This window comes from Labrus mixtus, chromosome 15 (assembly GCF_963584025.1).
Source record: "Labrus mixtus chromosome 15, fLabMix1.1, whole genome shotgun sequence".
NCBI lineage: Eukaryota > Metazoa > Chordata > Actinopteri > Labriformes > Labridae > Labrus > Labrus mixtus.
In genome coordinates, this window is record NC_083626.1 from 4878600 (window position 1) to 4899781 (window position 21182).

The 21182-nt window shown below is 39.1% G+C and overlaps 2 protein-coding genes across 3 annotated transcripts in view; both read right to left on the reverse strand.

Moving 5' to 3' along the window:
- The window catches only part of LOC132989524 (104 kDa microneme/rhoptry antigen-like), a 56429-nt gene that overhangs the window by 27527 nt on the left and 7720 nt on the right, over nucleotides 1-21182 (reverse strand). Inside the window, exons 2-11 of the mRNA XM_061057214.1 lie at nucleotides 17368-17472; nucleotides 17078-17182; nucleotides 16706-16810; nucleotides 16464-16568; nucleotides 16085-16189; nucleotides 15899-16003; nucleotides 15711-15815; nucleotides 15421-15525; nucleotides 15232-15336; nucleotides 15045-15149 (exon numbers count right to left, since the gene is read on the reverse strand). Of these exons, the coding sequence (XP_060913197.1) occupies nucleotides 15045-15149; nucleotides 15232-15336; nucleotides 15421-15525; nucleotides 15711-15815; nucleotides 15899-16003; nucleotides 16085-16189; nucleotides 16464-16568; nucleotides 16706-16810; nucleotides 17078-17182; nucleotides 17368-17472 (1050 nt within the window). The remainder of the gene's footprint in view (nucleotides 1-15044; nucleotides 15150-15231; nucleotides 15337-15420; nucleotides 15526-15710; nucleotides 15816-15898; nucleotides 16004-16084; nucleotides 16190-16463; nucleotides 16569-16705; nucleotides 16811-17077; nucleotides 17183-17367; nucleotides 17473-21182) is intronic.
- The window catches only part of LOC132990158 (uncharacterized), a 411085-nt gene continuing 395491 nt past the window's right edge, over nucleotides 5589-21182 (reverse strand). The window contains exons 1-9 of one of the 2 annotated variants that reach the window (XM_061058260.1): nucleotides 14827-14978; nucleotides 13013-13666; nucleotides 12176-12811; nucleotides 10297-11031; nucleotides 8158-9952; nucleotides 7847-8023; nucleotides 7236-7412; nucleotides 6917-6963; nucleotides 5589-6675 (exon numbers count right to left, since the gene is read on the reverse strand). In XM_061058260.1, coding sequence (XP_060914243.1) covers nucleotides 6038-6675; nucleotides 6917-6963; nucleotides 7236-7412; nucleotides 7847-8023; nucleotides 8158-9952; nucleotides 10297-11031; nucleotides 12176-12811; nucleotides 13013-13666; nucleotides 14827-14911 — 4944 coding nt within the window. In that variant the 5' untranslated portion in view covers nucleotides 14912-14978 and the 3' untranslated portion in view covers nucleotides 5589-6037. Of the gene's footprint in view, nucleotides 6676-6916; nucleotides 6964-7235; nucleotides 7413-7846; nucleotides 8024-8157; nucleotides 9953-10296; nucleotides 11032-12175; nucleotides 12812-13012; nucleotides 13667-14826; nucleotides 14979-21182 lie in introns of those variants that run through there. The other variant, XM_061058261.1, reaches the window with a different exon arrangement.

Below are 21182 nucleotides of genomic sequence, written 5' to 3' on the forward strand. Positions count from 1 at the left end.
TATGACACACACACGCACATACAAAACAGACTGATGATTGACCTTTTCATGACCTTTGCAAATGTTTCAAAGTTCTTTGAAGCTTACAATCAAACCCTGAAACCTTCAGTGTCACAGAAACATTACTGATTATTTCCACCCTGCAAGACTAAATCGAAAATAACAGAAAAAAGTATTCACAGTGTTTGAGCCCTACACAACTGTTGTTATAAAATGTGTACTTAAGACTGTGGGTGGCACTTATTGGCACGTGATGCAGACTTTACTGGTTATACTATAATAGGTATGGGGAAGATTTTTCAGTTTCCGTGTTCTTGTAGGATTAGCAGTGTCATTTTTTAATGTAACAGCAGTGAAAAAATATATCATTGGTCGCATAAGAAGTTGTGTTTTTTACCATGTAGTATTTATGGGGGGGGGGGGGGTCTCTTTCTTTGGTTTCTTCTCACACTTTGAAGCAATTTGATGTGGTTCAACCCACTCACCATGTTCAAAAGCACATTTTTCCAGAAACTCTTGATCTATTTCCACTCTGTTCTTTACTCGCACCTCTTTCCCGTTGTCATTCTTTTTCATTTAATATCTGTGACTTCCTTCTGTGTTCATCTGCTTCTATTTTATTTGTCCTTCTGTCAAAGCCTCCTTCCTGTTGGCAAATTTGGTTTAAAATAAGGTTGGGGACCATCGCCTGCGACACAAAGAAAACCATGTAGGTGACTCTCTTTTTATAGACCCATGGATGGGATGCTACACACACACACACACACACTAACACACACACACACACACGAAGGCTAAACTTACCCCTTTGCTTCACTCTAGATGAAAAGCTCACTAAATGTGTTGTAAACAGGTCACAAATTAACCAGGGTTTAGTTTTATTGTGGTGTTTTTGTAGGTATCTTGAAAGGGTTGAGTCAGCCAAATTACAACAGCACCTTTATTGGAGTTCAATTCAGGTAACTGTGTTTTTAAGATGCTCATTAAAAAAAAAACCTGAAACAAAGATAGGGAGAGCATCAAGAGCTCAAAAGTCGTATTAAGCACAAAGGAGACGTTTTCTTTCTTGTCTTGTCATATGGAAAAGTATTGTTTTATACTGAAAATATTTCATGTTACTGATGAGCTAAATCCATCAAGATTTGCAGTGATGTCTGTTACTGTTAGTTCTCCTTATCAAAGTCAGGCAGCATGTGAGGCCACCTACTGGTTCAAAAACTAATTCGGTATAATTTTCTTTGTTGGTGCACATTGTATAGGGGGGTGAATCTTTTTTATAACTTTTATAAATCTGTTTTGATTTTAAAGTTTAAATCCCCCCAAAAAAAGAATTATGGTTTGAGTTGTTTGAGCTCACTCCCTGGCCTGCACACTGCCAGTCTTTTGTATTGTATTGTGTTGTAGACATCCACACACACAAACACAAACAAACACACACACACACACACACACACACACACACACACACACACACACACACAAACACACACACTCAACACTGCATACACACCAACTTCCTCACAATCACAAAACCTTGTAACTTAATCATTTAATCAAAATTGATTGTATAACTTTAATTAGGCTACTCGTTGTGTCTTCGAGTTTGCTTTAACTTCATTTTAATTCTTTTTAAACTTTCTCTTTAGTGAATATATCATTTCCCACCGAAACATGGTTTGTAATTTGATAAAGCCAAAGGGTTTGATAATGTAAGCGGAGACAAAGTCCCGTTTCCTTTCTGTTTGGTCACTAGTTCTTACATCTGTGATATATTTTACACAAAAACAAAGGTTTTGATGTTTTTGGTTGCTCTAATTGGCCAATCAAATATGATAAATGCTTCCATGACATGACAGAGTTATCGAAATGTTTGAAAACACCAACAGCAAAACCATTTAATCAACCACTTTGAATACTTGAACAGAATATGTCTTTGTTAATGCAGGAGGGACAGTTCTTAAAGAGCCCATATTATGCCCTTTTTGGGGTTCATATATTTAATCTATGTACCTACTAAAGTATGTTCACAATAGCTAAAGTTCTAAAAAAGTGTCTGTTTTCATGTTCTGCCGCTCCATGCACCGGCTCTCTTCTGACTCTCTCTCTAAGGCTCCGAAGTGCCCACGTTCAGAGTCCCCACGTGTGCCAAGTCTGATCTGATTGGTTGGCCTGTCGGCTCTGCCGTAATTGGTAAGTCGCTCAGCCCGTTTCTCGGAAATGTCACGCCCCTTTTACCATATTGGGAATGCAGACACTTTGGCTCCGTCCGAGGGGAGCATAAACATTAGCACCTTAGCACTACTGTGCTACCGCAGGCTATGGCATATCGTGGGCGTGTTACAGAAGTTAATGGGCGTGCAACATGAGCTGCTGGGCTTGCCACAATGAGCCAATGGGCTTAGATCAGTGATATCACACTGACAAGTCGTCACACTGGCAAATCTTTTTCGAGGGGGGCTAGAACCGAGTATTACATGCAGCTGTAGCCATTATCAGCAGCCGCGTTTTACAACCTCTCTTCCTGCAGGACTCAGGACTGTGGATTAACATCTGGGTTTATTTTACCAAGAAACAAAGGAACTGATCAATGATTTAAGTCTCCCTCTCAGACAGGCTCTGGAAGACAGGATATTATGAACTTTTACAACACCTGGAATAAACAATCGAGCGGAAACAGAACACTCTGCTATCTACGAATTGACCCCAAAGACATGAACTGTGACCGAAACCAGTCTCTGCAAAGTCATAAAATTGACCATCTGTTGAAGGACTGCTGAAGAACTGAATTAAACCACAACTTTCAATTCTGCATCAAATGAACATTTATGTCTTTCTTCATCTAGATATTTGTAATTGTCACATTGAATGTATTATAATCATCTTTTTAAACTCAAAATCTGATCTTCAGAATAGGAATAAGAGTTATATGAGTTTTAATAGGAATTTGACGTGGAGCGCTATTGCCATCTAGTGTTAGAATATCCATGAATACATAACCTTCATAATTATACATTTAGACGTGTTATAAAGCATAGTCTTTCATATTAGCTATAGATGGTGTTATTTAAAGACACCAACTTCTTTTCCTACTTTATTAATATGTCTTATTAAGAATGTTGACTGTATAACATGGTTTTGTTCACCTACAGGATGGGATTAACTGAGGATGTTCCCAGATGGTGTGATTTTCATCTCAACATGAATCTGATAGAAATGCTTGTCTAAATATATGACGTGAACCTACATCAACGTGGATCTGATAGAAATAATATCAAAATGAATGTATGGTGACGTATATATGTTTAGATTCTTATTCTTAATCTTATTGAGTAAACTCAGTTTAGTTTAAACAATTGTCCTCCGGTCAGAATGGGAGTCACCCTTCCCCTGCAGGCCCCCCTCCTTCGCCCCCAGCTGATAAGAGTTCACACTCAGCTCAGATCTTTAGTTTTAGTTTTAGTTTTTAGTTTTGGTTTGTTGAAGTTTAGAGCTTCAGCGCTTGCTCGCTTCTCTTCGGACTTCGGTCCGAATCACTTCTTTTAAGTTTGTGCCGTAGAGACGAGTCTCTGCTGAACTTTTTTTTGCACGCACAATTTTTGGAAACATCAATTCTTTCTGGCTCAAGCAAGGTTTTTGAACTTTCTTCTCTAAAGTCTTTGCTCTTCAATTTTGAACGGCAATTTCTTAGTTTGGATTCATCAAATGGCCATCCAGTTAATCTGAATTGGAAATTGACGTATCAAAAGACTCTTTAATATTTTTCCTGTTGGATCCTCTTGGAGCTTCTGAGACGACGGCTGAACCGACGTACAATCTCCATCCCAGCTGCACACTCCGACCAAGTTGTCAAGGCATCTAATCTGACCCGTGGACCTGAAAAGAACCGCTTGCCAGAGACTGAAACGCGGGACCAGCCGGCGGAGTTCAATTGAACACATCTCACAGTAAGACTGCTGGTGGCAAGGGGTGTTGGAAGATTAAGTCTTGAGTCGTGTCTATTCAGAGCCCTCCTTTAAATCCAAATAGAATCCTAAAATTCCTTTATCAACTTTTTCTTTTTGACCATTTTCTGATCAAGTCATTCAAACAATACCGCGTCTTATCTCATTACTAAATATATAATGTCACCATACATTAGAATTGCATTATCCTGATCATAATAATCCTATTCTTTATCTGTTTCATCTATACATTATTGTTTACCCCTTTTATATGAAATTTTACACATAAAATTCAGGACTTTGTCTGTGTGTTTTCTTGTTTAACATTTCCAGAACTTACTTCTTTCAAGATATGAAACTGACTGATTAATTAATTAACTTATACCATTAAAGTTATTTTCCTCCTTTAACAGGAAGTGGTGCCCCCCCTTTTAAATCCGAGGTTAAATAAAGATATAACATCTTAATAATTGAATTATGCTACACAGCTAATGCTACAGCTAACAGGAGGACGTAGGAGAAGCTGCGGACTTTGAATTTTTGCAAATAGATGTTCCTAAACATGCACAGGACACATGGAAAATACACTAAAGGGCATATAAAACCAGAAAAAGCATAATATGGGCCCTTTAAGTTTTTAACCAATGACATCCACACATGTACACAGTCCCTTGGCCCCTTTCAGTAAACTCACACAAACACTCATTCATGTAACTCTCAGCTAGCACACACAGCTCTCTACTCTAAACAAATCTACAGGGGCAGAAGGAGTGAGAGGCGCTCTGAATGAAGAATGTCACTTAACAGCAGCAGATCAATAGAGGGGACAGGAGCCGAAAAGGGACAGATTTGGCTGTCAAAGACGTCAATTTAATGTGACTAATAGTTGAAAGTCTTTGTGTGTGTGGTATCAGAATCATGTAGGCTATGGTTATGACTGAATGTTGAATAATCCACCCTGTGTATTTAGGATAGTGTTGAACTGGTCACAGTGACAGCAAACACAGTTATGTAAACACAAACATAAATGCACTTAATGGTCAGTTTGATTTTTTTTTTTGCATTAGTTTATTTACAGGTATAAAAACACAAACATCAGAAATTATTATATTCACATATGATCTCTGTGCAGCAGTGGATGCAACCATGCCCTACTACTAGAGTACAGTTTAGCTTAAAGATACACACTAAACATTTATTATTACAGACCAACCAATGTCCATGCATTGTTACATAAAATACATTAAACTGTTCAAGATCACGGACAGCTGCCAAAGTAATAACATCTATTTATTTATTAATTTATGTGTAGAGCTCTTTTAAAAAATCAAAGTTAGAGAGCTTCAAAGGCAGCAAAATGAAATGGGCAGGCCATGAAATCATAAGCAAAAGAAAAGAATACGAACTAAATATTCTCATTTTCTAAGATATACAATTCAAAACATTATACTTTAGTAAAATCAGGAAAGACTTTCAGAATGTTTTAATTAGGAACTCAAACTTTTTCAGCTGACCTGATCTCCTAATGCAGATCATTCCAAACTTCGGAGCTCTCGCAGCAAACGCTCTGTCCTCTTAAGATTTCAGCCAGATTCTGTTTATATGATGTTCCCCAGGACGCATGGATGATGAAAATAAAATTGGTACCAAAAATCCATCCATCAGAAAAGATATCATACACTCTAAGGCTGTACTATATACTATACCCTTATCCAAGGCTTCAGTCTGTTCTATAGGATGTCATGATTAATGGTGAAAAAGGCTGCACTACGAGTACATGCACTGACCACATGCCTTCATAAGCACAAACTAAAAGGTCATTTGTATTTGTTCCTGAGCAGTCTCAGTGCTGTGGAACTACAAGTAACCAGATTGAAACTTTTCACAATTTCAAAATTTCATTTTTTTACAGTAGAGCAATTAAACGTTGGCCCCTATTTTCTTCGGAACAGAAAGGTAACTTCAAGATTTGTCTGTAGTTCTAATAAAAAAATCTGCATATTTTTCACTCACGGTAACAAAATGATTCAGGTTAGGAAAAGGTGGCTTGAGATGCAATGCGATGATCATGGGCATCAATGAGGACTTATTCACTTTTACTGCCAGCCTCGAGTTGCCCCTTTAGGTGCTGACGATTTAATCGCTTTCGCTTTAGCTTTTTTCGTCAGCTTTGGACTTTGACGCTTGATTGCACTCCATCGCAGAGGGGTTTTGTCTATCTTGCAAAGAGTCACAGAGCCCCTCTTAAACCAAAAGCTTGGATAGACTGGTTTTGTGAAGTTGGCATGGAAGGTGTGTATGAGGCTCAGCTCTCCTGATATGTCACTGTAATAAGTCAGAGTTCCAGCTTCCCAATCTAGTAACACAGCAATTTTTTGGGAAAACAGATCAGTAATATGTTTGGATGTCTTTCCATGTCTGGCAGTGTATCTATCCTTGGAGCAGAGCAGACTCCACGACATGTCATTGCATCCTAAGCCACACTTACTGTCCCATTTCCTACCTACTCCTCTATATGCTACTGCAATGCCAACAGTCCCTTTCCACTCCACCTCCCAGTAAAAGAGGCCACTCTGGCTCTCCTTACAAAACACCTGAGATCTTTTGAACCTGTACTCGTTTTCTGGTCGTTCCACTTTCTCCTCCGGCTTTATTGTTTTCACTTTCCTGTTTCCTTCTGACAGAACAAGCCTCTTGTTTACTGTGTTTTCATCAAACGTCAGTTCTCCATCATCTGTCACAGAATGAAAGAACATATGAATAAGGGGTTTTCTTTATTTTGTAGTGGTTTAAGGTTAAAAGCTATGTTGTACTGGACAAATCCAAACATAATACTTGGACTATATTAAATCATAGTATGTTGACAACGGCTCATCATCTAACATGAATTTAAACTGATCAGGCATAAGTTTAAGATCTAATAGTATAGGTACTAAAGTAATTAATTATTAGCAATCAGTTCAAAAAAGACTTACATTTCTTTATCCCTGGCTTCAAGCGATGCTCTCCACAGTGTTCCAAGCTGTACAAACAGGAAATAATGATTTTAGGCTTAAATATAGTAAATATATTTTTAACTAAGAAATAAGACGAGCAACAGACTGCTCATTCTTGGCATCAAAATAAAATAAACGATTAGATTGGCACTTTCTACTATTAGTGTACTTTAACATGGGTACACATGGAGCCAATTTGAAAACAATTGGGAACACTATCTAAAGTTACTCAAGACAACTGTTTGAATGTAATGTGATTACATTAAGAGACATTTTCCAAACTAAAATCTACACATACCAGAGTGTCGTCAAGCTCATATCTGGATCCTCAGCTATAGCAGAGAGCACAGCTGCCCCGTTGCATCCTGGGTAGTTGTAACTTAGATCTAGATGTTTCAGGGAGGAGGCCTTATTGGACTTGAGTGCTGAGGCCAGGTAAGAGCAGCCTTCTTCTGTCACCTGACAACCTGACAATCTGCAGACCACACACACACACACACACACACACACACACACACACACACACACACACAGACAGGTTAGAGTTATGTGGTTCAAATAGATGAAAAATTGTTGTAATTATGATTCCACATAGTTTAATATGCTCAGTGTAACAATTTGGAAAGGTTGTTTAATCCTTAAATAAAACCATGCATTAAGTTATTTTAACCAACTTTGTTAACCTAATTACCCCAGAGGTACAGCTGCCCATTATCCAAGAGCCTATGATGCCCACTGCCCCAGCTCCTCAGCTTCCCATGGCAGCTGCCCTGGAGCCTACATTGCCCAACACCACAGAGTCCAATGCTAAGCGTCACAGAGCTCCAACCAGCCCCTTCTGGTATCCAGATCCGGCCAACAACTTTTCCTGGTTCCCAGTCAGCGGCCCGGCGTACAATGTACACTTACTTGAGAATCTCCAGTTTACAATGTAAACTCATCAGGCCGTCTGCAAGAAGCTTCACACCTGTATCCAACAGGTCGTTATGACTCAGGTCCAGCTCGGTGAGGTTAGAGGATGCAGAGTTGAGGACTGAGGATAAGAGACCTTTGCATGATTCTGCAGTGAGCTCACACCAACTTAGCCTGTGAAAGAGTTTGTTAATTAGAAACTCTACCAAAAATAGAAGCTATGGGAAGGTCAAAAAAGTCACTAGAGCAATTTAATCAGTTTTCTTATGTTTTCAGGTTATTAAGAGGGGGCATTGCAAAGTACTTACATAGCAGTTTTGGCGACTTTGACGACCGGCAACATTCCCAGAAGTACTTTCTCTGATTTGCGGTACTTTTTTAGATCAAACACATCCAGCTTCTCATCTGAAGTCAGCAGCACAAAGGTTAGAGCCGACCACTGGGATGTGGAGAAGTTTTCAAATGTGGCTGTTTCTGACTTAAGGTACTTTTTGACTTCTTTCACAAGAGACTGGTCATTCAGCTCATTCAGACAGTGGAAAAGATTGAAATTTTGATCAGCATCACTGTTCTCTTCTCTTATCTTTTCTTTGATGTATCCAATTGTTTTCTCATTGGTCTCCTTGTTATTTTCTGTCTTCTTCAGCAGCTCTTTCAGGAGAGTTTGATTTGTCTCCAGAGAAAGGCCAAGCAAGAAGCGAAGAAACAGATCCCAGTCTCCATTTCTGCTACCTAAGGCCTTGTCTACTGCTGTCCTGTAAAAGTCTAATGCAGGCACGTCTGTGTCTGTTGAAGGGGGTTTGGCAAGCAGATTTACACCTTTGTCACTGAATGTGTGAAATGCATAGAAAGCTGCCATGAACTCTTGAACACTCAGATGGACAAAGCAGAACAATTTCTGTTGGTACAGCCCATGGCTTTCTCGTTTAATCTGGGTAAAGATGCCTGAGAAGACTGCAGCCTCTGTGATGTTGACACCACACTCTATCAATGTTTCTTCAGTGAAGACAAGGTCTCCTGTCTCGAGCCCTTCAAAAGCCAGCTTCCCGAGAGAAACAACTGTGGTCTTGTTTCTTGTGTTCCAGCATGAATCTGGCTCAGAATTCTCACTTGTCTCATCTGTGCCATACTTCACATTCGCCTGTCTGCATTGTAACAAAACGAAGTGTATGTACATGTCAGTCAGAGTGCTGGGCATCTTCCCGACTTCTTTTCTTTCCACAAAGTCCTCCAGAACTGTTGATGTCAGCCAGCAAAACACAGGGATGTGACACATAATGTAAACGGTTCTTGAAGTCTTGACATGTGACAAGATTTTCTCAGCCAAATCTTTATCATCAAATCTCTTCCTGAAGTACTCCTCTTTCTGGTCATCATTGAATCCTCGTACCTCTGTAACACGGTCAACTTTACCAGCAGGGATACTGTTGGATGCTGCAGGTCTGGAGGTGATCCAGACTTGGGCTTTAGAAAGCAGATTGCCTTGGATGAGGTTTGTCAGCAGAACTTTCACAGAGGTTTGCTTTTTCACATCTGTACACTCTTCACTTTCATTGAAGACGAGATCAAGGCGACACTCATCGAAACCATCCAGGACAATCAGGATATTATACTTGTCATAATCTTCTATTTCTGATGTCTTCATTCCTGGAAAGAAACTATAAATGAGTTCCTCCAAGCTGTGCATTTCATCTTTTCTCAAATTCAGCTCGCGGAAAGACAGCGGAAACATAAAGAAAATGTCCGTGTGGGACTTATCCTCAGCCCAGTCCAGCATGTATTTCATGGTGGCAAATGATTTTCCAATGCCTGCCATTCCAGTTGTTAGCACAGATTTAATGTTCTTAGGTTTTCCTACTGCTGGTTCAAAGATGGCATCATACTTAATGGATGTTTCCTTTGGTTTGAACTTGGCACCTTCAATCTGTATGGCCTCATGTTGAATATTGACCTCTCCTCTTTCCCCCTCTATGATGTAGAGATCTGTGTAGATTTCATTCAGGAGAGCAGATGTTTTCTGCATGTCCACCCCCATTGTCACATGAGTAAATTGCTCCTTCAGCTGAGATTTGAGTTTCCATTTACTTGCAAGATCAGTCTTATCTGTGGAAAAAAAAAGAAAACATTACTTTGGAGAAACACTAGCCACTTAACATGATTACAATTTGGGATGCAATTTTACTGCAATTCATAAACCACTATTAATGAGCATGATATCTTGCCGAATAACAGGATAGGCACAAACACCAACATGTACTGGATGGATGTTTTTTCGTATTTCATTATACGATTGCTTTATTAACATTTAATATGTTTAAACCTTCTTTCTCTGTTCTGTTGTTTAATTCTACAACTATGTTTGTCAATACTTAATCCATAACTTAATTGTATATTCTCCTTTATGTATGTTTGTATTGTATTTCCATATTCAGCACCAGTAAGCTTACATCTTATTTCTGTCCTCCTGTCAACACAGTTGTCAGGCAAGTGTTTGGCAGCTGAAGGTTGGGAGGTTATCCAGATCTGTGCAGAAGGAAGCAGAGATCCTCTGATGAGGTTTGTCAGTAACACATTTACTGAAGCTGATTCTCTCACATCAGTCACGGTGTCGTTGTTGTCAAAGTCAAGAGCTGTTTGAAAAGCATCCAATCCATCCAGGACAAACAGAACTTTGAACTGTTCAAAGTTAGAGATGACTATTTGTTGAGTTTCCTCAAAGAAATGGTTAAGTAGTTCAAACAAGCTGACTTTTTTCTCTCTAATCAAATTAAGCTCAGAGAGGTCAAGTGGAAATATAACTTCTTCATCATGAGCTTTGACTCGGCCCCTTATGGAATCTAAAAGCCACGTAAAAACTGAGCTGTTGGCATTTTTAGCCCACTCTTTTATAAATCTCTTCACATGGAAAGATTTCCCAATACCAGTCACACCAGTAGTCAGCACATTTCTTATTTTTTTTTCATTTGTATCTTTGAAGATATCAGATACTGCAGTCACTTGAGTCACTGATGTTGCCACCGTACGTTCGTTTTTCTCTCCATCTTTGGTTTCAATACTTTTCTCCTCTCTCGTGATGTGTTCTGTGTCTGTCTGGTTAGAATGATTTATGTCTCCATCTTGAATGTTTTTTTGAAATCTTCCTTTGAGGGTGGATATCAGCTTCTTCCGTCTCTCCAAGGTCTCTGAACAAACAAAACAAATGTCATTATTGATTGATCTTCATGTCATGTCAGCAATCTTTTTTACAAAATCTCAGAACCCTTCAGCATTCATCATCTTTCACCATCTGACAGATGATAAGCCTCTGGGAATGGATGTTAATTTCTCCATAATTCCGGTGAAGCGCACAGTTAAAGATATACAGGCAACAATTCCTTTCAGTGTGGCATTTACATGTGCAACGTTAACACAGCCATTCTTTGGTCCATAATGTCCTAGATTGAGTCTCAGTTCAACAGCAGACTATAAATTACATGACCACTTTTCCCTGACTCACACAAATGGGACAAGCCCACAAAAGGAAAAGGCTTTTCTCGTGATTTACTTAATGTCGTTAACAGGAATAATGTTATAATAATAATATAATGATGCAGATTTGTAAAAAGTAAAAATGCAAGCTTTTTCAGGTCTGTCGTCAAGAGTAGAAGAAAATAACTTTTAAAATGCTTGATTTTTTAATTGAGATTGGACCGATCCCTTCTGATGCATTTCAGGTAGTCGTGAAATCTTAACACTAATTGGCTTTAACACAGCTTCAAGCAAATTTGTTGCTGAGTTAGAGATGTTCGATCCAGAGTGGATTGTTAGCTGCACATTTATCCAGATATCTGTTTATAGAGATCAATTAATTACCGTTCTTTGTTTTATTCCTTTCTGTCTAAGTAGTACCATATACCGTAGAGGCATCCTTTCTTTTCACTTTAGCCTATTCTTTAGATAACCGCTGATGGTTGCTGGTATTTCATTACGTAGGTAGGATAACGTTCCACCTGGTTTTTTTACTGTCCACACAGTGTTTCTCCAGTATACACCAAAGCATGTTGATACGTGATTGGTCAATGCATCTCTGACTCCATATGTACAAAATGAAACCAGAGCACTTAACATGCTGATAATCAGGACACGTGTACACATTCTATATTTCTATGTAGAATATGTAAATGGAGATTCTAGCCTACAGTATAGGGTTCTAACACAGGTATAGCTTGAGCTTTAGTATTTCCTTTTCAAAATTAAAATCACCACACAAACAAAATAATGAACACAGGATCCAGATTACTGAAACAGGTTTTAGCTGTAAAATTTGTTAGAGTCATAGTTTCATACCTCGACATTCTGTCACTTTCTGGATGTATCCGGAGGGGATTTTGTCAGCTGCTGAAGGTTGTGAGATGATCCAGATATGAGCAGAGGGAAGCAAATTCCTCTTGATGAGGTTTGTTAGCAGCACATCCATCGAGGCTGTTTCTTCCATATCAGTCAGGTCCTTGTTCTTTTCAAAATCCAGGGGAAGTTCACATTCTTCCAATCCATCAAGGACAAAAAGTACTTCACACTCATCATAATTGGAAACTCCTGGGTGTTTATTGGGATTGAGGAAATGATGAAGCAGATCGTTCATGTTTTGAACTTTTTCTCTTCTTGAAGTCAGCTTACGGAAATGAATTGGTACAACAAAGTCTATGTTTTTATTGGATGTTCCCTTCGCCCAGTGTACCATGGACCTCTGTGTTTGGTACGTTTTACCGACACGAGCAACTCCCTTTGTAAGTACTGTTTGCCCGCCTTTTTCCTTTGAACCTAGAAAAGATGCTTCCCAGATACATTTGTTTTCTTTCTTATCTTCAGGCTCATGAATCTCATGGAGTTCTGTATCAGTTTTAAGTTCTCCCAGTTTTCTTTCATGCTGACTGAGGATTCTCTTCTTCAGCTCTGTGGTGAGTTTTTGTTTCATGTTTTTATCTAAAGAAAGGAAAAAGACAAAACAAAGGAATCAGAATGCAGTGAAACAAATTTTGCGATCTAAAATTACAAGAGATTGGCATCCAATATGAAATTGCAATATTTTTTGTTCACTGGTGACAAATCTTTTTTATTGTTAAGCTGATTAAAGTTTCCACTGTTTGATTCAACATTCTATATTCACAGAGCATATAAGCTTACATCGTATTTCTGTCCTCCTGTCAACACAGTTCTCAGGCAAGTGTTTGGCAGCTGAAGGTTGGGAGGTTATCCAGATCTGTGCAGAAGGAAGCAGAGATCCTCTGATGAGGTTTGTCAGTAACACATTTACTGAAGCTGATTCTCTCACATCAGTCACGGTGTCGTTGTTGTCAAAGTCAAGAGCTGTTTGAAAAGCATCCAATCCATCCAGGACAAACAGAACTTTGAACTGTTCAAAGTTAGAGATTTTACATTCATTCGTTTCCGGGTAGAAATTATGAAGAAGTTCGATTAAAGACAATTTCTCCCCTTTGAATGAATTAAGCTTTGAGATGTCAAGTAGAAAAATAACTCTATTTTTGGCTGTGCTCAGAATACCATTTTTAGACCACTCTTTAATGAATTTCTGCACATGGTGGGATTTTCCAATACCAGACTCTCCAACAGTCAGCACAGTTTTGATTGGTTGTCCATTTTTATCTTTGAAGATATCTTTTAGTGATTTCACTTCAGTAAATTCTTCAGGCCTTTTGTCTTCTCTCATGACGTGTTCTGTGTTTAGCCGGTTAGGATGATTTTTGTCTCCATCTTGAAGAGTTTTTCTACAGTTTTCTTTGATGGTCGATATCAGCTTCTTCTGTTGCTCTGCTGTCTCTGCATAAACAAAACAAATTAAACATATTATTAATGATAAAGGTCGGATTCAGCCCTGAATCACTACAGGCACAGTAAAAGTGACCATCTTGAATATTGAAAGCTAGATAAAAGGAAGAATGTGCAACATTTTACATATAAATATAGCAGAAATCATGTATGTCCTATGTAAATGAGTCATGACTGTCTACAATGAGGGAGAAGAGCGAGTCCCGTTGGCTGTGTTGTTGTCAGAGCCATGTTTACATCAGGTTTACATGGATGTGACGGCCGACTCCTCTCCTTGGGTATAAAAGTAGTTTTAGTCAAGAAATAGAGAAAAGAAGAATAACATGTTCACTGCGTATTTCGAATGTCACGCAAGTGTTTTCAGATCACGGTCATTCTGTGTCAACTGACATTCAGTGTGACGCTACAAGCTAATGTGTGCCAACATTAGCCTAACAGTACGATGCAGGCCACAGGCAGTCCGCCCCTTCCACTAAACTCCTTCATGCCTACGTGAGTGGATGGGGGTTGGAGGTGTGTCGCTGGAGGAGAGTGGAGGCTTAAGTCTGGTGGAGGTGTGGTCAAACAGCAGTTTGTTTTGGTTTCACGCTGGTGCTCAAGGGCGACATCTACTGTATCGAAAAGTCACACATTCTTCCTTTTAATAATGGCACAACACAGGAAGTATTATCTAGATTTGGCTGTTTTTGAAACAAACAAGAACTTTATAATACGAGATAAACATAAAGCTATTTTAGTTACATGCAAGTGTCTGCTTTGGTGAATTCAAATGAACAGATTTAAATTATTTCAGGCAATCTAACTAAACATTTCTTTATCACTGTAAAAAACATATCTCCAATAAATCTGTCATGACTCTGAACAACTTAAATGATTTAGGAAACACCTGACATACTTCACTACACATATTGTTTATGGCAGGCAGAAAAAAACATTTGTTTTTCTCTTTTCAGTTAGACCAAGTCTCTTTCTTTCTGAATGTGTTTAATGAGCATATCTCTATCTTCCATGGCACCATCAATATTACTGAATAATGGGATGCCAGTATGCACAAATGGTAAAAAATGTACTATTCCAGTGATTTAACAGTCATATGATCATTATGTTTCTGTATCAAAGGAATTGAAATTGGATTCAACTAAATATCTTACCACGTTCTTTATTTCTGATGTCGCTTGGAGATGCCCCGTCTTTATCAAAGTTGAGAGGATCATCTTTGGAGAGGTCACTTCTCATAGAAACATCGCTGGGTGATAGAGAGTCTGGTCTCTCTGACACCAGTGGTCTGTAACACAAAATTGTGTCAGTGATTTCCTTTTCTTAGACTGATTTTCTATCAAAGAAGGAGCATTTAAAAAAAAATTCCTACTTCTGTCCTCCTTTATTGAAGTTGAGAGGATCATCTTTGGACCGGTCACTTTTCATGGAAACACCACTGGGTGATGGAGAGTCTGGTCTTTCTGGCACCAGTGGTCTGTAACACAAAATTGTTTCAGTGATTTCATTTTCTTAGAATGATTCTCCATCAAAGAACGGAACTTTTTTTTAAATCCTACTTCGTTCCTCCTTTACTGAAGTTGAGAGGATCATCTTTGGACCGGTCACTTTTCATGGAAATGCCGCTGGGTGCTGGAGAGTCTGGTCTTTCTGGCACCAATGGTCTGTAACACAAAATTGTGTGAGTGATTGTGTTGTCTTATAATGATTCTCTATCAAAGAACTGAACTTTTTTTTTTAAATCCTACTTCTGTCCTCCTTTATTGAAGTTGAGAGGATCATCTTTGGACCGATCACTTTTCATGGAAATGCCGCTGGGTGATGGAGAGTCTGGTCTTTCTGGCACCAGTGGCCTTTAACACAAAATTATTTTAGTGATTGTGTTGTCTTATAATGATTCTCTATCAAAGAAGGAACATTTCTAAAAATCCTACTTTGGCCCTTTCTGGCACCAGTGGTCTGTAACACAAAATTGTTTCAGTGATTTCATTTTATATAAATCTTCTTAATGAAGAATAAACTTGACTTAATATCTTACCCAAATTCCTCTTTACTGAAGTTGAGAGGATCATCTTTGGACCGGTCACTTTTCATAGAAACACCGCTGGGTGATGGAGAGTCTGGTCTTTCTGACACCAGTGGTCTGTAACACAAAATTGTGTCAGTGATTTCATTTTCTTAGAATGATTCTTTATCAAAGAATGGAACTTTTTTTTAAAATCCTACTTCATTCCTCCTTTACTGAAGTTGAGAGGATCATCTTTGGACCGGTCACTTTTCATGGAAATGCCGCTGGGTGATGGAGAGTCTGGTCTTTCTGGCACCAATGGTCTGTAACACAAAATTATTTTAGTGATTGTGTTGTCTTATAATGATTCTCTATCAAAGAAGTAACATTTCTAAAATTCCTACCTCTGTCCTCCTTTATTGAAGTTGAGAGGATCATCTCTGGACCGGTCACTTTTCATAGAAACACCGCTGGGTGATGGAGAGTCTGGTCTTTCTGGCACCAGTGGCCTTTAAAACAAAAATTATTTTAGTGATTGTGTTGTCTTATAATGATTCTCTATCAAAGAACTGAACTTTTTTTTTAAATCCTACTTCTGTCCTCCTTTACTGAAGTTGAGAGGATCATCTTTGGACCGATCACTTATCATAGAAACACCGCTGGGTGATGGAGAGTCTGGTCTCTCTGACACCAGTGGTCTGTAACACAAAATTGTGTCAGTGATTGTGTTGTCTTAGAATGATTTTCTATCAAAGAAGGAGCATTTTTTTTTTTAAATCCTACTTTGTTCCTTCTTTACTGAAGTTGAGAGGATCATGTTTGGACCGGTCACTTTTCATGGAAATGTCGCTCAGTGATGGAGAGTCCGGTCTTTCTCGCACCAATGGTCTGTAACACAAAATTATTTTAGCGATTGTGTTGTCTTATAATGATTCTCTATTATAATCACTGACACAAAGTTGTGTCAGTGATTTCATTTTATATAAACCTTCTTAATGAAGAATGAACTTGACTTAATATCTTACCCAAATTCCCCTTTACTGAAGTTGAGAGGATCATGTTTGGACCGGTCACTTCTCATGGAAATATCGCTCAGTGATGGAGAGTCTGGTCTTTCTGGCACCAATGGTCTGTAACACAAAATTATTTTAGCGATTGTGTTGTCTTAGAATGATTCTCTATCAAGGAAGGAACATTTCTAAAAATCCTACTTTGGCCCTCCTTTGTTGAAATTTGGAGGATCATCTTTGGACCCGTCACTTTGCATAAAAACACCGCTGGGTGATGGAGAGTCTGGTCTCTCTGACACCAGTGGTCTGTAACACAAAATTGTGTCAGTGATTTACTTTTCTTAGACTGATTCTTTATCAAAGAAGAACTTTTTTTTCAAATCCTACTTTGTTCCTTCTTTACTGAAGTTGAGAGGATCATGTTTGGACCGGTCACTTCTCATGGAAATGTCGCTCAGTGATGGAGAGTCTGGTCTTTCTGGCACCAATGGTCTGTAACACAACATTGTGTCAGTGATTGTGTTGTCTTATAATGATTCTCTATCAAAGAAGGAGCATTTCTAAAAATCCTACTTTGGCCCTTTCTGGCACCAGTGGTCTGTAACACAAAATTGTGTCAGTGATTTCATTTTATATAAACCTTCTTAATGAAGAATAAACATGACTTAATAGCTTACCCAAATTCCCCTTTACTGAAGTCGAGAGGATCATGTTTGGACCGGTCACTTTTCATGGAAATGTCGCTCAGTGATGGAGAGTCTGGTCTTTCTGGCACCAGTGGTCTGTAACACAAAATTGTTTCAGTGATTTACTTTTCTACAAACCATCTGAATGAAGTATAAACATGACTTAATATCCAACCAGAATTCTCCTTCACTAAAATTAAGAGGTTCATCTTCTGATCGGTTACTTTTCATGGATATGTGACTGGTGGTAAGGGAGTCAGGTCTTTGTTGCACAATCAGTCTTTGCAAAGAATCATGAGAGTGACTTTTTAATCAATTTTAAACCTTCTCCATTTTTGAGATGGACTGATATGGACATGAGGTAATCCGATAGAGTCTCTGGGTTTTATCCCTAGCCTCTCTTTATACTCTGGACTATTGAGATTGTAACCCTGAACTGAAATTCAACTACAAACAACATATAGTTTTGTACGGTATTGTATGGTATTGTACCACCCATGTTGACCTGTTTATTCAGTCTTGTAATTTATGTTGTGAGAAAGCAATATTAAAGGCTGAATATGCAACATTTTACAGTTAAATGTAGAAAAAATCCAGTATGTCCTCTGAAAAAAACTTGTGTTTACATGGACGGGATGGCTGTCCAGCTCATATTCTTCCTATAAACATAAAGTTAATCCATCCATTGATGAAGAAGAACATGATTAAATTGAAGTCAAGAGGATCATCCTTGCATTGGTCACTTTTTATGGAACTTATGCTGGTCGTAAAAGGGTCTGAGGTCTCTTTCATAACCATTGCTTACGCACAAAACAGGGCCTGAAATTGGCGGACGCCATTTCCCACACAAAGTTTGTTATCTATAAAAACAAACCTGCCGGTAAAATGTGCACACCAGTAAGCAAACATCGACCCAGACTTATGTTCATTTTAAAAGCAGGGGAAATTGGTGACATAGACGATGAAGTGGTGAATTGAAGCCAGAATGTATAATACTGTCTCTCACACTTTTTATTTACCTCAATATCAAACTTTACTGACAGATCCACGTCATCACAATCATTCAAACAATCAATTTAATTTAAACTCGCACATGTAGTGAGTTGTTTTCCATAGCAGAGGATCAGACTGTACACTAATATAATCACTGAAGAAGAGATTCAAAGTAGACACAAAAACCACAGTGCCACCAGTTTTTATTAATATCTTCCAATATCGTGCATTTATCATCAAGTGTGATTTTTAGTTTTAAAAAAGATTACTGTGTTGTAAGACCCACAGAGGACACAGAGACACGGCATTGGCTGTTTCACATATGTTACCCTCTTGTTACTCAGCATATCTTCATCATCTGCACATTTATATTGTGTAAATGAAAATGAAGTCGGTGCATATCTTACACGATCATTAGGCCTATATATCCTTATAATTAGTCACAGTGCAAAGAGGTTTGCCACAATAAAATGTGGACAATAATTAAAAGCTGTTCATTGATCAACCTCCTGATTAATAATCTCCTAAAGTGAGGGAGACTGCTGACTGATGTGAGAACTCAGTGTGGGTGCCATAAACTTATAAACACTGCAGATACACATGGCGTAATGATTAACGGTGGACATTTTGGCACTGCAAGGGGACTGACATGAATGCAGCAGCAATGCGGTGTCATTCTCTGATTTGTCTCTAGTTTTTGACCCTCCTACTGTAACAAACAAACAATATGTGCTGTTTAACCTCCACTTATTTCACAAGCTCCTCCATTTCTGGGTCAGAAAGTGTATTTTCTTTGTCTAACTTAAAGAGTTAGATACTTCACCAGTTGAAACATGAATCTGTATTGACATTGGGTCATATCTGTAGTAGAAATGTGAAATTCATTCTGAAGTTGGTGCCTTCTTGACCGAGAAAAGGCAGAAAGTATCTTTTTGGCTCATGTGGATGAAAGACACCAAATCCCAGAATGCACAGCACCACAGGCCACTCCCACTGAGGTCATCAGAATCAGAAATACTTTATTAATACCAGAGGGAAATTCGATCGATATAGTTTCTCCAAAATATACAGTATAGCAGTAGAAATATAGAAATAAAAACATTTACAGACATATTTACTTCAACACATGAGGCCACTTCCTCAACTGATTCAGAGATTTCTTCCAGAAATGATCCTGGAAATTCCTGGCAGAAAACAGACTCTATGTCTGTGTCCATAGACAAACAGTGAGAGCACCGACACTACCAGTCCGCCCAGCTCGAGCCGGCCCGGGCTCCTCGTCCTCACCGCCGCCGATAGGCAGGCATCATGTCTCTGCTGCTGAGCTGCCAGCGGCGGCAATATAGCCGCGAGACGGTTGCTGCTGACAGGCAGGTCTTGTGTTGCGGAGCCCAGCCGCCAGGCTTGCGGCCGGGCTCCCGGCGAGCAGCCGTCTCGCCGCTATATTTATATTTTTTCGCCATTATCAGCTTTCTCCATAGACCCTGTTAGCATAGCTTCCAAGCAATATGGCGGACGTTAAGTTTTGATTCTGGGAGTGAGTTCCCACACACTGATCTGTGATTGGTCTGCAGCTTCAGTGGTCGAAAATATGAGGAACTAGCATTGTAGTTTCACCCCACTAACCGCAACAGCTTCCAGTGACGCAAAAATCATCATTTTGCGTCACTGGAAGATCCTTTTCAGACTCAGAAATACAAAGATTTCCCATCTCAGGGGAAAATGAGGGCGGGATGCACAACCATTCAAAAATACTACCAGGTTTCTAATGATACAAAGCTTAATGCAAATGGGTGAAGTATCCCTTTAAGTTGTCGCCGTGATTCAGGACACATTTGATCTGATTGCTCATTTTTATGCATTTCCATCCATGCGAAGCTTAGCACTGACCATGTAAGGTTGAATGTGGGCGTGTAGAGGGAGGCTGGTGGGGGCTGATCCACGTGTACACGTTTCCTTGTGGATCATGATTTATAAAGGGAACATTGTGTGCAGGTGTGAGTATATCAAGCAGCAACCTCCAGTCTTGAAACATTAAGCCAATGGGGAAGTGCAAAATCCTGCAGTTCGTTGAGTGTTCGCTTTAGGCTGGCTTCAGGAACACCGGAAGTCACATACACACGACTGGCAAAAAAGCTGTTTTTACAGAATAAATAAACATGTTTACAGCCTGGTACAAAAAGGGAAATAGGTCTGATTAGTTATTGTCATCACTGGCACTCGGGGTGAACTTTTTTTAAATGGCTCTATTTTGATTTCATGAACGATACGTGTTATCCATAGTTAGGTGTATAGCTGACGTGATAGACAGGTGGGCACGATGTAACGGTTCAAGGCTTAAAATCCTCCTCAGCTCCAGCTCTGAGCCTGTCGTTAGGTTGACTGAAAGTTAACCTGAGACAGGATTTCCAGCATGGCGGCTGCTGTCAGTGAGCTTCCAGAACCCCCTGCCATAACAGATGGCTAACGTCACTCAGGCTTCATCCATTAATATTTACAGGCTATGGCGTATATTTATACATCCAATGTTTAGGGGGCGCACGCGATTTCTGGGTTTTAGGGCAACGTACACTTTCAATGTGGATTTTACAACCCCTGGTCTTCCTGGCACGAGTGGACTTCAAAAAAGAGGAAATTCAGTGAAATTCAAGTTATCCTTGCGTGTAGTTTAGAGGGTCATCCTTGGACTGGTCACTTTACTTTGACTTAAGATAAGCTAAGATAAGATATACTTTATTCATCCCAGCAGGGAAACATATACCACCCATACAAAAACATGAGCCCACAATACATAGCCAGGATAAAAAAAAGTG